General features: G+C 37.3%; 1 protein-coding gene across 1 annotated transcript in view; it reads left to right on the top strand.

Moving 5' to 3' along the window:
* Positions 1-12,929, top strand: part of LOC106642584 (zwei Ig domain protein zig-8-like) — a 58,913-nt gene extending 45,984 nt beyond the window's left edge. Inside the window, exons 4-6 of the mRNA XM_089590956.1 lie at positions 7,357-7,484; positions 10,507-10,675; positions 11,854-12,929. Of these exons, the coding sequence (XP_089447082.1) occupies positions 7,357-7,484; positions 10,507-10,675; positions 11,854-11,945 (389 nt within the window). The 3' untranslated portion in view covers positions 11,946-12,929. The remainder of the gene's footprint in view (positions 1-7,356; positions 7,485-10,506; positions 10,676-11,853) is intronic.
* The last annotated feature ends 530 nt before the right edge of the window (positions 12,930-13,459 follow it).

Here is a 13,459-nt window from a genome sequence, read left to right as displayed (position 1 = left end):
AACAAATCAACTATTATTAGAAATGAGAAAACACTTGCACTTTCCCGATAAGTTTAGAGTCATACCGAGCACCGACAGAGGGCAATTCGAGCGCCATAAAACAATCGTCAAACTCGGAATTTCTAGCGGAATTCACATCCAGCCCATAAATCCCCATTAAATCTGACAAGACATTAAATCGCGCTCTTCCTCAAAAACCAAAGTCCCACGTACAGAAGACACCCGCAGCCCAGGAATTCACCCTCCCTGCTCCCTTTAACCTCTTTTTTTTCCCCTCACCTCCACTGCAGACCGCCAATTCAAACGTGTATGCGTCAGTATGTGCGAATCACGTGAGAGAGGAAAAATCCAATAAATCGAAGCGCCGCGTATTATCTCCCTGCTCTCGCTCTACATCAAACGCAGCAGCTCTAGTCCGCTGCATACGGCCGAAAGATATCCACACACGCCAAAAAAAAGGGACTCTCCCGACCGCGACCAATAACCGTAACTCACGGCGTACCTCGTCGACTCGACACGGTGTTAATCCAACGAAATGCCACCTACGAACGGAAATGTGACAAAAGAGTGGAATTAAAGAGCTCGGGTGGCCGCTTTGATGATCGCGCGATCGCGATGGCGGGATCAAGTGCACACCGGATTCTGACCAGCTACATACAAGCACCCGAGCCTACGCGCTCGTACGTATCATGGATACATACACTATGCACACAGATTGGGTGTGTTTTCCCCGGTGCTATTCTCGATGGATATCCTCTGCTTCCACCGCTGATGGGCAGTAGGCTGCTGTGTACATGCGATAGCTCAGTTTTTTTTTTTTTTTTTTTTTTTTTTTTTTTTTTTTTTTTTTTTTTAAGGCTGGATACCCCAGAATACTCCACGTACTCGTTTATGTCTGAGGTACGATCGATCGCCTGAGCGCCGATGCTATACTCTTCGTTAGGGGTGGAAATGTATTAGGTGGAAACATGCTCGGCAAAGTTTTTTTTTTTTTTTTTGGTCTTTAAATCAATACTTTTTCTTCACATACAGGCCAATGTTTTCTGGTTGAAAGATGATATTTTTATTAGTGTCGCATGGGTTCTAAGCAATGAGCTCGAATTTTTAATCCATGTCGAATTGGTGCTGAAAGTCAAACTACCCAGGTTTCGGGCTGGCAGTTTTACAAAATAGTTAAAATCACGTAGCAATCACTTGCTTTTTAAACCCTTTCACTATGTAGTGTTTTTGTCGAACATTATTTTACACTTACATCCACATTTTTTACGTAGTAGTGCGCTGATGATAAAAACGTTTGCAAAAAAGTTTCCATGAACTCCAATAAAATAGTGTTTTATTCTTGATATTGAACCATTTCATCTCTCAAGAAGATCTCTTTCTCTCGCATAACCTTCGATTGTGCACCCATATACCTTATATTTGAATATATACCAAAGTTCTAACTTCAGAATATTTTATTGTGTACTGAGTCTATGATATTGTATTTTTGTCAACCAGCTCAGTCCTACATGAAACTAGTAACCCTAGAGATATTAAGGTCAGGTATAATGTTGTGAAAAGAAGATTAGATAACAGAATTCAAAGTCAACGTGCACCGTTATTGGGTGAAGTAGCAGCTCCAATCCGAAATTCACTTTGAAAAAAACGAGAAAAAAAAACATAAAAACTCTCTAGTATAAAGTATACTGTTCTTGTTCGAGAGCAAAATATGAGCTCGTGGCACGTATACATTATGAAGATTAATCCCTCGTCATTTCTTTTCACAAACATGAAACTCTATCAACTTTATAATGAGTATAAGTCTGTTTTCAGAGTTACATTGACAACGAAACTTTTGAATTTACCAAATAACCTCTAAGCCCGCATTTCGTGCTACACTTAAAAACGCATCATCGCATCCTTATGCGTCGAAGATCGTCAATTCGTGACTCTGATGGGGCACATGTGCACGTTATGTACACAAGGAAAGCACGGCCTCGATAAAGCGTGTTGTAAAAAATGAAAACGCGTGCCTGGCATTACCGATGCACAATCAATGGGGGCCATAAACCGCAGAATACCTGTTCCTCGGTAGTCAAGCGAGGTGGGGGAAAAAAAATATGGGAGACGGGAAGCGCACGCGTGGTATATACGCATTTGAAAGCGACAAAACAGTCACTGGGGAGTTTCCGGGCTGCCTGATGCACCGATAAAAAGCCCAACGGGAATACGAGACGTTGAGTGGAAGACGCGAAACAATATGTCGTGTATACGTTGGTGCATTCACAGGGAATGAAAAAAGCTGTGTCACAGGGGAATGGAAAAATACTTAGCTGCTGACGGGTGGGTTGGGCCGGGGAAAAAGAATGAGTATTTGATGGTGATTCGTGGAGGGGTAGGGGAGTTACGAGGCAACAGCGGTGCGCGATGCTCTTGCCGGAAGAGATGGAAATGTTTATCGGAGGGAATTTTCGGTTTGGCGTTTCCAAGGCAAGGTTTCTTGATTTTTTGTGTCAAATGGATTCTGTGTGGAGCCCGCGGCGATTGATGGAGATTGATGAAACTTTTTCGACACTTTTTGATAAAAAACACATATCTTGTCGCGACAAAGTGGATTTCTTTGTCATTCCGTTTATTTTTATCATCCGTCTTAGTTTTTTTTCTATTTCTGCAAAATTTACATATTGGCCTTAGATATTGTGATCAATAAGAAGTATAAATATTTTCCATGATTCCGTCAGATTAGAATAGTTTCCTAACTTCTCTTTAACTTCTCAGGGAACTGCGGAAAACTGATTGAATTACCAGTATATCAAGTATGATCTGTTCTATCTACATCTCGGTTTGAGTCTCATTTCTTTTACTGATACTGTGACTGAGTACATGTAAAAGCTTAAAGAAATTAAGACTCAAATATTTTAAACCTATTCTGTTATTGGTAACTGCATTTAATAAGGTCTCATTGATTAACATTTTCTTTAAAGCTGGAAGTTCCAAGCTGTTACTTTATAGTGACAAACAGGTGACTCAGAAAACGAATTTTTTTTTCTTTACTTTCTAGCTCATGCAATGAAAAACCATAAAATGTCTCATCCAGTTCATTTTCTTGATAACTATGATATCTTAGTGTTACGTTGCAACTACTTGTCTTCTGTGTCTTATATGGCTAAAAAATATTCCATGCACTACTCTATTTATTTAAAATACTTGAAAATGCTAAATTCAAAAAAACCAGGACATTACTAATGGACTTCCATTATCCATATCCATGGACTTCCTTAATTTTATCTTCATATCATTGGCATGCATAATTGTTGATATTAAATTTATTTGTGCAGTAATTCAAAAAAGTTATAAGCCAGTGCTAAGCAAATTTATTACAGCACAATTCATTAAAGCTTTCTTTTTTTCTACTTTTTTATATGTACTACATTTTTAAGACTGTCATGATGTAAATAAGAAAACATTTAACATAATCATATGATTTGTGTTCTGTTCTTTATTTTTTATAAGTAAAATTAAATGAATCAATAAAGACAGAAGCCGATACAACAAGATTCAGGTCACACATGTACTGATAACGACAACACTATTTTGAAATCTCATAATGCACCGGCTGACGCTGGCAGATTTTACATTGCTACGAGGCTAGAAGTCCACGGCTCCTTACACGTCTACAAAGTAAACGACGACGACAAAGACGACTACTAAGAAACGTTGCCATTTCTTGAAGTGACGTCAGCTCGATGGCTTCCATTAAAAGCCAAAAACCGAAGCAGAGTGACGTTTTCCTCCCATTCGCGTGCTTTTTTTCTTTCCTCTTTGTAAAGCTCTGACAAAGAATATGAGGTCTTTGAGGGGTACGCGAGTGCGACATTCTTGCCAAGCCAGCTCTTGTCGTTACCGAGAAAAAAAAACTACAACCCAAAGACTCCTGCTTCTTACATCTTTATCTCGCAAGCTTAATGTATTTTTGGTTCTTTGGGAGTATAGATGCGAATCGAATGTAATTTCACATAAGAACTTGGAGCACTACGAGCTTTCAGCTGTAAAAAGTGTACGTAAGGAAGGTGAAACTAGTGATGTGAGTCAAGGTTACAACAAGGGTGTTAAAACTTGTGGCAAAGATAGTGATGAAAGAATAGTCAGAAGAACCGGTCACTAAAGCTATCTGCTTGAAATAAACTATATTTTTAACGTGAAAAATGATATTCTTATTGAAAAAGTATAAACTAGTACAAAAAACCTCGTTAATCCTACCAAACGTCCGAATGGTAATTTTTAATCCGTTAAAAGCATTGAAGGATGTATTTTAAATGGGAGAAAGCTTTCCTACAACTTCAAATCCAAAGCATCGAGTTAACGTAGATGTTCAGTCAAAAACTACATCATTATTTATTTGACCGTGAAACAGTCGTACTGAAAAATAATGACACAGTTTTTGGTATCGACTCTTTCAACCATTATTCATTTGATTTAAGGCTCAAGAACCATTAGTTCTGTTTCTGACGTTTTGCTTACGACGTAGCTCATGTTTTTGAAAGATTACTCCCAGCTCATGTAAGTCGGGAAATATTTTTCAAAAATCTCTTCCACCATATACAACGTAATTCTACCACGATATAACTTTGCAAGGCCTTGAAAATATTTTTGTATGAGATGCCATTTTCAGATCGAATCGTGCAATTGAAAATTTATTTGACAGATGGAATTAGATTAAAAGCAAATAGTTGATTCAAAAATAACTTAGTTTTAATTCCTTAAGAAAACTCTTTGGACTTTAACCGTCTAAAAAAAGGGGGTGGACAAAGAAAAAAAAAGAAAAAAAAAGAAAAACAAACACTCTAAAGAGAAAAAGAGTCAAGAAACAGATAAACACACCGAAAGAGAAAAGCCATTCGGCCGTGTAGGTGTACGTATACACATACGGGCAGGTCGACGTACGTTCAGCTTGATATCGGCGAGTGTGCTCGACCGAGAGGGTACGCCTGCGGTTGCTCCCGCTGATGTGTACACCCTCTCGTTCTCCGATACGGTAGTTATGTTACGGATACTGAGATCCAGCTGTTTCTATGGTGCTCTTTTTACAAAAAAACTGAATTTCTGTACAGGGCTTCCCCGTGTTTAGGAGTCCTTACACGCGCGAGTGCACATTAGCTGTAACTTTGGAGTCATTAAATCTTTTACAAAAATTAAAATAGACCTGCAGTTCAGATTCCATCTGATACGTACCACTCGATGAATAAAAATGTTGATACAGGGATGAATTATCATATAAAAAATCGTTAACGAAAGTCTAGATGGGGAAGAGGCAAGCCGGAGATTATAAGATTGCCTTGGCTTTTTCGCTGATGCTATGAGGATAAGGAGCTTTTGTGAGATAGCAGTCGGTCGATTATTGCGATGTTGTGGATACGGTTGACGAGATCCTGCGCATCCGATCTTCTTGTCGAGAAAAATTAGATTTTAAATTGCGGCCTCTGTGCTGAAGCAGCGGGTTTGACTTGCTTTCGGATTAAATTTGTATATGAAAATACAGGATTGTACAGTGGGAGTTGATTTACCTTCCGTAAACGATATTCATTTCGCACTACGAGTGTTGTTAATGTTACCAGAGCTAGGACTGGATTATACTTTATAAAATAAAAATGTTCTTCGTTTTATTTACTTTTAAAAAGAATTTCAACCACGTTTATTGAGGTGAACTTAGGATGATTATTAGTATGACTTTCATGACGAAACTGTGAGTGTCAAAAATGAGTTACTGCTGTTTGAAATTAAATTAAAGATAGAAAAATCAATAATTAGGTACAAGTCATGTGGATGAAAACAGTCAAGGTACAAAGAGTCAAAGGTATACGCCTGCAGCTCGTATCCGATAGAAGAGAAGTTGGAAATTCCGTGAAAGGATGAGAAAGAAGAGGAATATACGAGGTTGAGGCTTACTTTACTACGTATCTAAAGATAGGGGAATGATACGTGGTTGTTCTAGTCGGGTTTCTTTTGGTATTTATTTCCACGTAAAAATGGTAGAGAGACGAAGAAATCCAGAAACATGAGAATTATTTTGTATACAAACGGCAGAAAACATCACATTTGTACACCTTAAAAATATCCTTTACATGACAATCATTTATTTACATGTAACCATTGAATTTAAATCCAACTAAAAAAAAATTTGTTTAATCTGCCATGATTTTTCAACAAAATTAAAAATTAATTTACATGTACTTAGTGTCAAATAAAGTATAAAAATACTCATGATTGAATCGCATAATAGTCTAGAGCAAGCTACCTAAGCTACATGGAACAATAGCTGTGGTAATACTTAGGGGAGAGTGAGGTACTATCTTAACCCATAATTTAATACTTTATCACAACATTTTTCCCAACTGAAAAATGGCATGAGAAAAAAAATCCTTTACAAAGTAAGTGCCATCATTGATAAAAAATAAATAATTACTTACATAAAGTGTACGGCAGCAAAATAAAACTCTTTAATAAAGACGATCATGTCTCATTAGTGGGGCGCTATTTTCAAGGATATATGGAAAGTCATTAGTTCCGTAAATTCAGAAGAACTTGTAAAACATAAAAACATTTTGCGTAAGTACTAATAGTAGTGACACCCCTATTTTGATAGAGTCAAGCATATGATATATTACGCAAATGGTTATCATGTACAGAATACTACTTTTTTTGTATCATAACGTATTCGAATGACAATTAACAATCGCGTTAGTACAATAAATTTTGATGGTACGTATTTATTGAATCACATACTTTTTTTTATTTTAGGAATTTTTTTATTTTAGAATAGAAGTTATGCTCTGTCAGCTATTAAACTTTCATAGCGACAGTTAAGGGTTTTTTTTTCTTTATTGTACAGACTCTTAAAAAATTAAGGAAATCATATTTTGATAGTCAAAGTTCAAGTGCTTCCTGTGCAGTTTCTACTTGTTTCATTTATCTACTAATTACCAACAAAGTGCAAATATTAGTTACTATCCTTTGATAGATTAAAAGTATCTTTTCATTGCAAAAAAAAGGGGGTAACGAATGCACTGACGATAGTGGCCCGCTATCCCTTATCTCCTTACCTTTTGACAATCTATTTGTGTGTATTTTCCATTCAAGTGCATCTAAATTACAAGGGCTTAGGATGGTCTGTACTTTCTCCCCGCGATGACGTTGGAAGTGTGGGTAAGAAAGTGAGGGGAGCAAGAATATACACGTAGCATTTTGAAGACCACTAATGCACACAGAGAGTACAGAGCAAAGTGGTACAGAAAATCGTAGAGTGTATATAACGCAGACTCTCACAAGTGAGGGGTATCCCTTTAATGTGGCTTTTGGTCTTGCTTTGGCATGTTGCAGAGCCGATTACCGAGATTGCCGGTGGAGAGGAACTCTTCATCGACAAGGGCAGCACCATCAATCTCACGTGCCTCGTGAGAAACTCGCCTGAACCGCCTGCTGCTATGATTTGGAGCCACAATTCTCGGGTACGTACCTTAATTACAAATGTAAAATAATCCTTTTTTTTCCATTTTCGCTGTAATACTGCTTCGCTCATTTCATATAAATTTTTTTTTTTTAATTCGTTTGGTTACATCTATAAGCTCTTACTAAATTCATAATGGTTACAAGAAATCAATTATTGTACTGTCTATCTTTGGATATAAATAATTTCAATTATAATCAATGACGATTTTGCCATACTGTACTCTATCCATAATCCACGAAATAATGTCGGTTTTGACATTATTTTCTTTAACTAAAAACACGTTCAAACGCACACTATACGTCATCTATATTTGTGCAAAGGGCATGGCTCTCCCATTATTTCGGAGAAATAAAACAATAGCCACAACGTATCAGCATCCTTACGGGCTAATACTCCCAGTAATGGAATAGAACGAAGCCAACGAAGGGAAAAAGCAAAAGCCACGATCCAGTGGTGGCACCAAGCCATTGTTCAAAAATAATTACAGGGTGGAAAATAAAATGTAAGAGCCGCAGGGAGTCGTTAACGCCCAAAACTGACCACGTTTAGCATTAACGTGCTGCAACGACAACGAATGCGAGAAAGTGCACACGTGTGCACGGCGACTCGCGGATTAAGAGCTCTGGTGACCGAACTTTTACGTACGTGTACTTGTACATTCATCGACTGTCCTCCACTCGTTTCGATAGCTTTGAATTTTCGTGTTTTTATTGCAATATTTGCAAAAATATGCTCTCTTATACGCTGGACATTGAGTTTGTATTTTGAGCTCAATAATATTTTTTTTTTTTAAATTTTATTTATATATTTTTTTTTTTAAAGTAAAACAGTTCAAAGAAGAAAAATGAGAGCGTTTGATTTTAGAAAATGTACGAGGATTAAAATAATATGAAATGAAAAGTGAAAAAAAGAAGCGGTAATGAGGAGCCACTTTTTAATTTCGTTTTTGGACATTGCGGTTGAGTTAGACTCAGGCATGAATTTTTAAATCAGCTTAAAGAACTGAAAGAGCAGACATCATGGACAGACAATTTCACAAAAAATTAAATTTCATTTAACCTTGCAAAAAGTATTTACCCAAAAAATAATGTTTCTCCTATGTAGAAGTATAAAGTTGGTAATCAATTTTCTCATTCTTTCACGTCTTCTAGATATAAGAAATGTTAACTGGTACAATTTAGTTATTAGTAGGATTATTAAAATTGAACTTGTTAAAATAACTAATTTAATTAAGTGGAGCAGTAACTTAGTGATTGTAATAAACTATTAAACATAAAACAAGACAAAAAAAGCCTTTCGGAGTAGTTATATTCCAAATATAAACAATGACAAGTAACTAGACACGTAACATAAAATTTTTTTAAAGAACGTATTGAACGCTAGTTCTTCGGAGCACTCAGTCTGACACACCTACAAAATTCAATATGAATTTGATACTTATCTCTAGAGTCAATTGATATTTTCTTTTATATTTAGTATTTTGATTATAAAGCTTCCAAATAAATGTTTATCTCTTTATCCATGCATAACTATATATTCTGTATTTCATACACAGCAGTCCCGATGTTTTATGCTGTCGAATGATCAATAGGTCGGACTTTTTTTCCGTTTATTAGTAGGTACCCTTGTAAACCTCGTTATATAAGTATCAAGCTTTACCATAAAGAAGATACTTAAGCCACCAGAGACTCCATCGCCCTTTTTCTATGCTATATCTCTAAAATCTTGTACTCATCCTATATAAAAAGATATGTCTAAAAACTACGGAACTCTCGAGATAACTTGTAGCATATAAGGGCTGTTAAATTGTGATTCTAGTAGTTTTCATTATATACATTACGACGAGGTTCGAGCTCCAACGTAACACCACAGATTTTATCACTTATAACTGAGTGATCAATATTTTGCTTTCTTTTATAGTATACCTCGAAAATCAAAGATTGAAATGAAGCCCAAGAGGTTTTTTTCTCTATGAACAGTGTCACAAGTGTTAATCTTATTTTGTAACCGTGGTATGCTTGTCCCATTTAAAGTTTCAGTTAGTTCTATCGATTCTCAATATTACTGTATCCCTTTTAATAGACGTGATTAGAAAGCTATTCATCACTTAGTATTCTATACATCCAGAGTTTGACTTCTTAAATTATGCAGAAGATGGTGATCTGAAAAGATCCAGCTCTATTCCGATAGACAGATCACATACAAACAGACCAGTAACATGTTATTATTGTAATTTTCTTATGATGGCTCACAAGACTGTTATAAGTACTCATTTAACTACTTGTTAACTATGCATATTAAATAACGTATTGAGCACGTCCTGCACTTTAGTTAAAACTATTCACATGCTTTTTGCCCGATTCGAGTACAAAAGATAATAAAGAAATTACTTCATCAGTCTTGATTAATTGAAACTGAGGTACATCTACTAATGTAAAGGAATCGAAGTCAAATAGATAAGTTTAATAAAAAAATAATGTCTAAAAATCTTCGATGGTTTCTCGTAACAATGCAGAAATACTCGATTGTTAAACCATCGAGAAAATTGATGTAGTGTTAGGATAATTGCTAGTAATTTTTTTATTTTTTGTTGTAACTAAATTTCCAAAGAACAATTCCTTACTCAATGCTACTATTGTAAGTTAGAGACATCTTTTTAGCCATTTTTTAGACCCCCCTCTTCAGTTTGACACAAAAAAATCCTACACAGAGGATTTGAACGACACAACCGTTATTAAACACAATACAAGCTAATTTGACACTATTTTTAATTCAAATTAACTTGTGTTGTGTTGAATAACCGTTGTGTTGTGTTGTTCAAACCCTCTATACAGGATTTTTTTGTGTCAAACTGGAGGGGTTTTTTTTTTTAAGTGCAGTACAGTAAATGGCAGATGTGAGCTACCAGCTTATCTAATTTTTTCTCACTTCTTGGTAAACTGACTCAACGACGTCTCTGCTTATTGAAAAAAAAAAAAAAAAAATCTGTGCAAAACTAACAGTGTAATACTTGTTTCCAGGCAATCAATTTTGATTCGCCAAGAGGTGGTATCAGTCTAGTTACGGAGAAGGGTCCCGTAACGACGAGTCGATTACTCATACAAAAGGCCATCCAGGAGGACTCGGGTATGTACACATGTGCACCCAGCAACGCCCATGCAAAGAACATTAGGGTTCACATACTAAACGGTAAGGGCCAGTGTGGTCACCGCGATTTTTTCATGCTTTGTGTTGAACGTTGTGCACGTATTTAGACATTTATCATTATTGTACATTTTCAATGATCTTTCGGCAAGATTGAGTAGTTAAACTAATGAAACTTGTAAGCTTTAGACTCGTAACACGATATCTTTCTTATTGACGAGTATCTGGCATTTAAATTCTTTCTATATGACCCACTTGAAGGTGGTATCCTTATTGAACGTAAGAAAAATTCAGAGTACCTATCAATAGAGTTGCTATAACAAACCTAGTAAATCCAACCATTATTACATGCGTTTAGATGCCTTTTCCTGTAGATGAATAATAGTACGTCCTTCTGATAATAGGGCAGTGGGCAAGGGATGAAGAAAGGGTGCAAAAGGAAATAAGCCAGCCCTCTCACTCTTTTTCTGTGTCTTTTCCACTCTTGTGCAGGTATGAGTGGAGACTCTATAAGTACTCCCAAGAGTTTAAGTATTCCCGACGGAAAGTGGCAAGCAAATTTTATCGGAGGAAATCGTGGAAGAGAGACGTAGAAAGAGAGAGAGAGAGAGGGAGGGAGGTGAAAATACGAGGGAATAGGAGGGGATACGTGATGAATAGCGTTGGAGATAACGCACTGGTGGGATTTCAAACTGTAAAGTGCACGCTCGCATGCTTGTTAAATGCTTTTGTGTGCTCATTTTACGTAATTTTGTTCTCGAGTCGCACAAGTACTCTTTCAACGTTTGCGAGGACTTCTGCGGCTCGAAAGACTCCAGTCTCTATTGCTCGATCTCGTTTTATAGATTTGCTAGCTAATACGTCACGGTGACAGAGTTGATGGGTTTTTGGATACGTTTGTCAAAATCTTTCTGAAAATTTAATAAATTATCGAAAAACATAGAATTTCCTTGCTAACAAGGGAACACGTAAAGCTTCCCCTTCGAAAATTTCCCAGAGTATTGGGACATAATTTTGAATTTCCAAATTCAATAAATGAGAGTTAAAAAAAAAATAAAAAATAAAATCTCATCTATTTTTAAAAAACGCCCATCAAACCGAGTGAAAGAGATCTCTCTCGAAATGTATTCCTAAAAAAAAACACCAACCCTTATCTACTTATTGACAAATATTAGATTTAAGATTTGAAGGCCAGTCGAATAGCGCTGATCGATTTGTTTCAGAAGAACACCCAGCAGCGATGCATCACGGAGCCGGCGACCGAATGGCAGGCAGACTCCTGCCCGTCGTCCTTCTGCTCAGGCTACTGTTCTAGCTGGTGTAATGGGCGACCACAGCGGAGACAACAAGGATCCACTGCCGTTGACTTCATCTCCCTCGTCATTGTGTCTTGACAATGCGTGCGCACGTCCCACGGAGAAGTGCATCTCATATTCGAAGAGCAAAAACGTTTGTCTTTAAACACGTCTACGAGCACTTAATTATATCGGAAAGGGAAAATAACGAGCTTTCGTGTCAAAGGCTCGACTTTACCGCTAAAAGCGAGAGACCTTGGCTAATCTTGCCCAAAATTAAGCGTAGAATTTTAGGGATATCAGGCCTGCACTCGCGAGTCTTTACAAGCGTGGGAGTGTCGTTGAGTTTTCGAATACCGTGGTTTACGTGCATTTCGTAATAACGGGTATTCGTGTGATGATGTAAATTTCTGGAGAACGGTTTTTTTTTTTTGTAAAACAACAGTGAACATGTTAGTTCTTGGGAACACAAGGGCTGTTACTCATTTTCGTATTTACGTCATAGACTCGACAAAATTCCGCCATGTAACGTCAGCGAGACACGTTCAAGGAGCCCCAGGAAAAATGTGAAACCCATGGTTCGTGGCACACGATGAACACGTTTTTCCCCTGTACCGCTAGTACAATAGAAATATTTTATAACAAAAAAACTTGTAAATCCGTATCCACGAGTACTTAAAGTATACCAAGGCTAAAAAAAAGGATCCAAAACTCAGCAAGCCATGTAAATTTGAAGCGGTACACGTCAGGCTTTTTCCACACGCTTTCGCATAAGGAGCCTAGTTCTTGCATCCATCGTACATCACCAATTCGCGTGAAAGAAGTACACAACGGAAGGATAAGTTAGAATAGGAAGACGAACATAATGCAGCAACCTTGTACGTACACACTCCTTTTTCCCCCTTCTGGAGCGCGAACCCCACTCCCCGCGGGCTCCTGACTTACAAACCAGTTATTTTCCTCGGCTCGAGCGGGGAAATTTTACGCTTCACACTCACGCACTCCCCCCCCCCCACCCACCGACACACCCTTGCGCGCATGCATAGAAAAACAATCGAAAGCCTAAGGGGTGTGCAAGCAAAGCATCTCAGGCGAAAGTTTTTTTTACATTAGGGAATACACGCGTGTGTGAGTGTGTGCAGACAAGGGCATGTACATGCGCTACGTGTCTGCGAAAGAGAGTACTTTTATCTTTTGTGTGTACTTATACAGTTTCGGCTGGATGAAGATATGCAGACGAGCTATGGGAATAAAAAAATGTAAGTATGCCAAGCGCAAAGTAGATATCTCTGTCTGGCTGTATCTCGCTGTTGTATGGACGTATGTTGTACCCATCTTTAATGCACTGTTAAAATATGAGGATCTTTTCGTTCTAGTCTTTTTTTTTCCTAAATTTTACGAGCCCAGGGGAGTGATTATAGAGGAATGTACTATTTCGCGTGAATCTACTTAATTTTTGTCTTGGAACTGACATGGGTTACTTTAATAATTTTTTTCCATTTTGTAGATTGAGATACCATTTAATACAATATGG

Source organism: Copidosoma floridanum, unplaced genomic scaffold (assembly GCF_036245765.1).
Source record: "Copidosoma floridanum isolate Cflo_tuat_1 unplaced genomic scaffold, Cflo_Japanese_pri ptg000001l, whole genome shotgun sequence".
NCBI classification, from domain to species: Eukaryota; Metazoa; Arthropoda; class Insecta; order Hymenoptera; family Encyrtidae; genus Copidosoma; species Copidosoma floridanum.
Note: the sequence above shows the minus strand (reverse complement) of the source record. Positions and strands in the feature narration are given on the sequence as shown.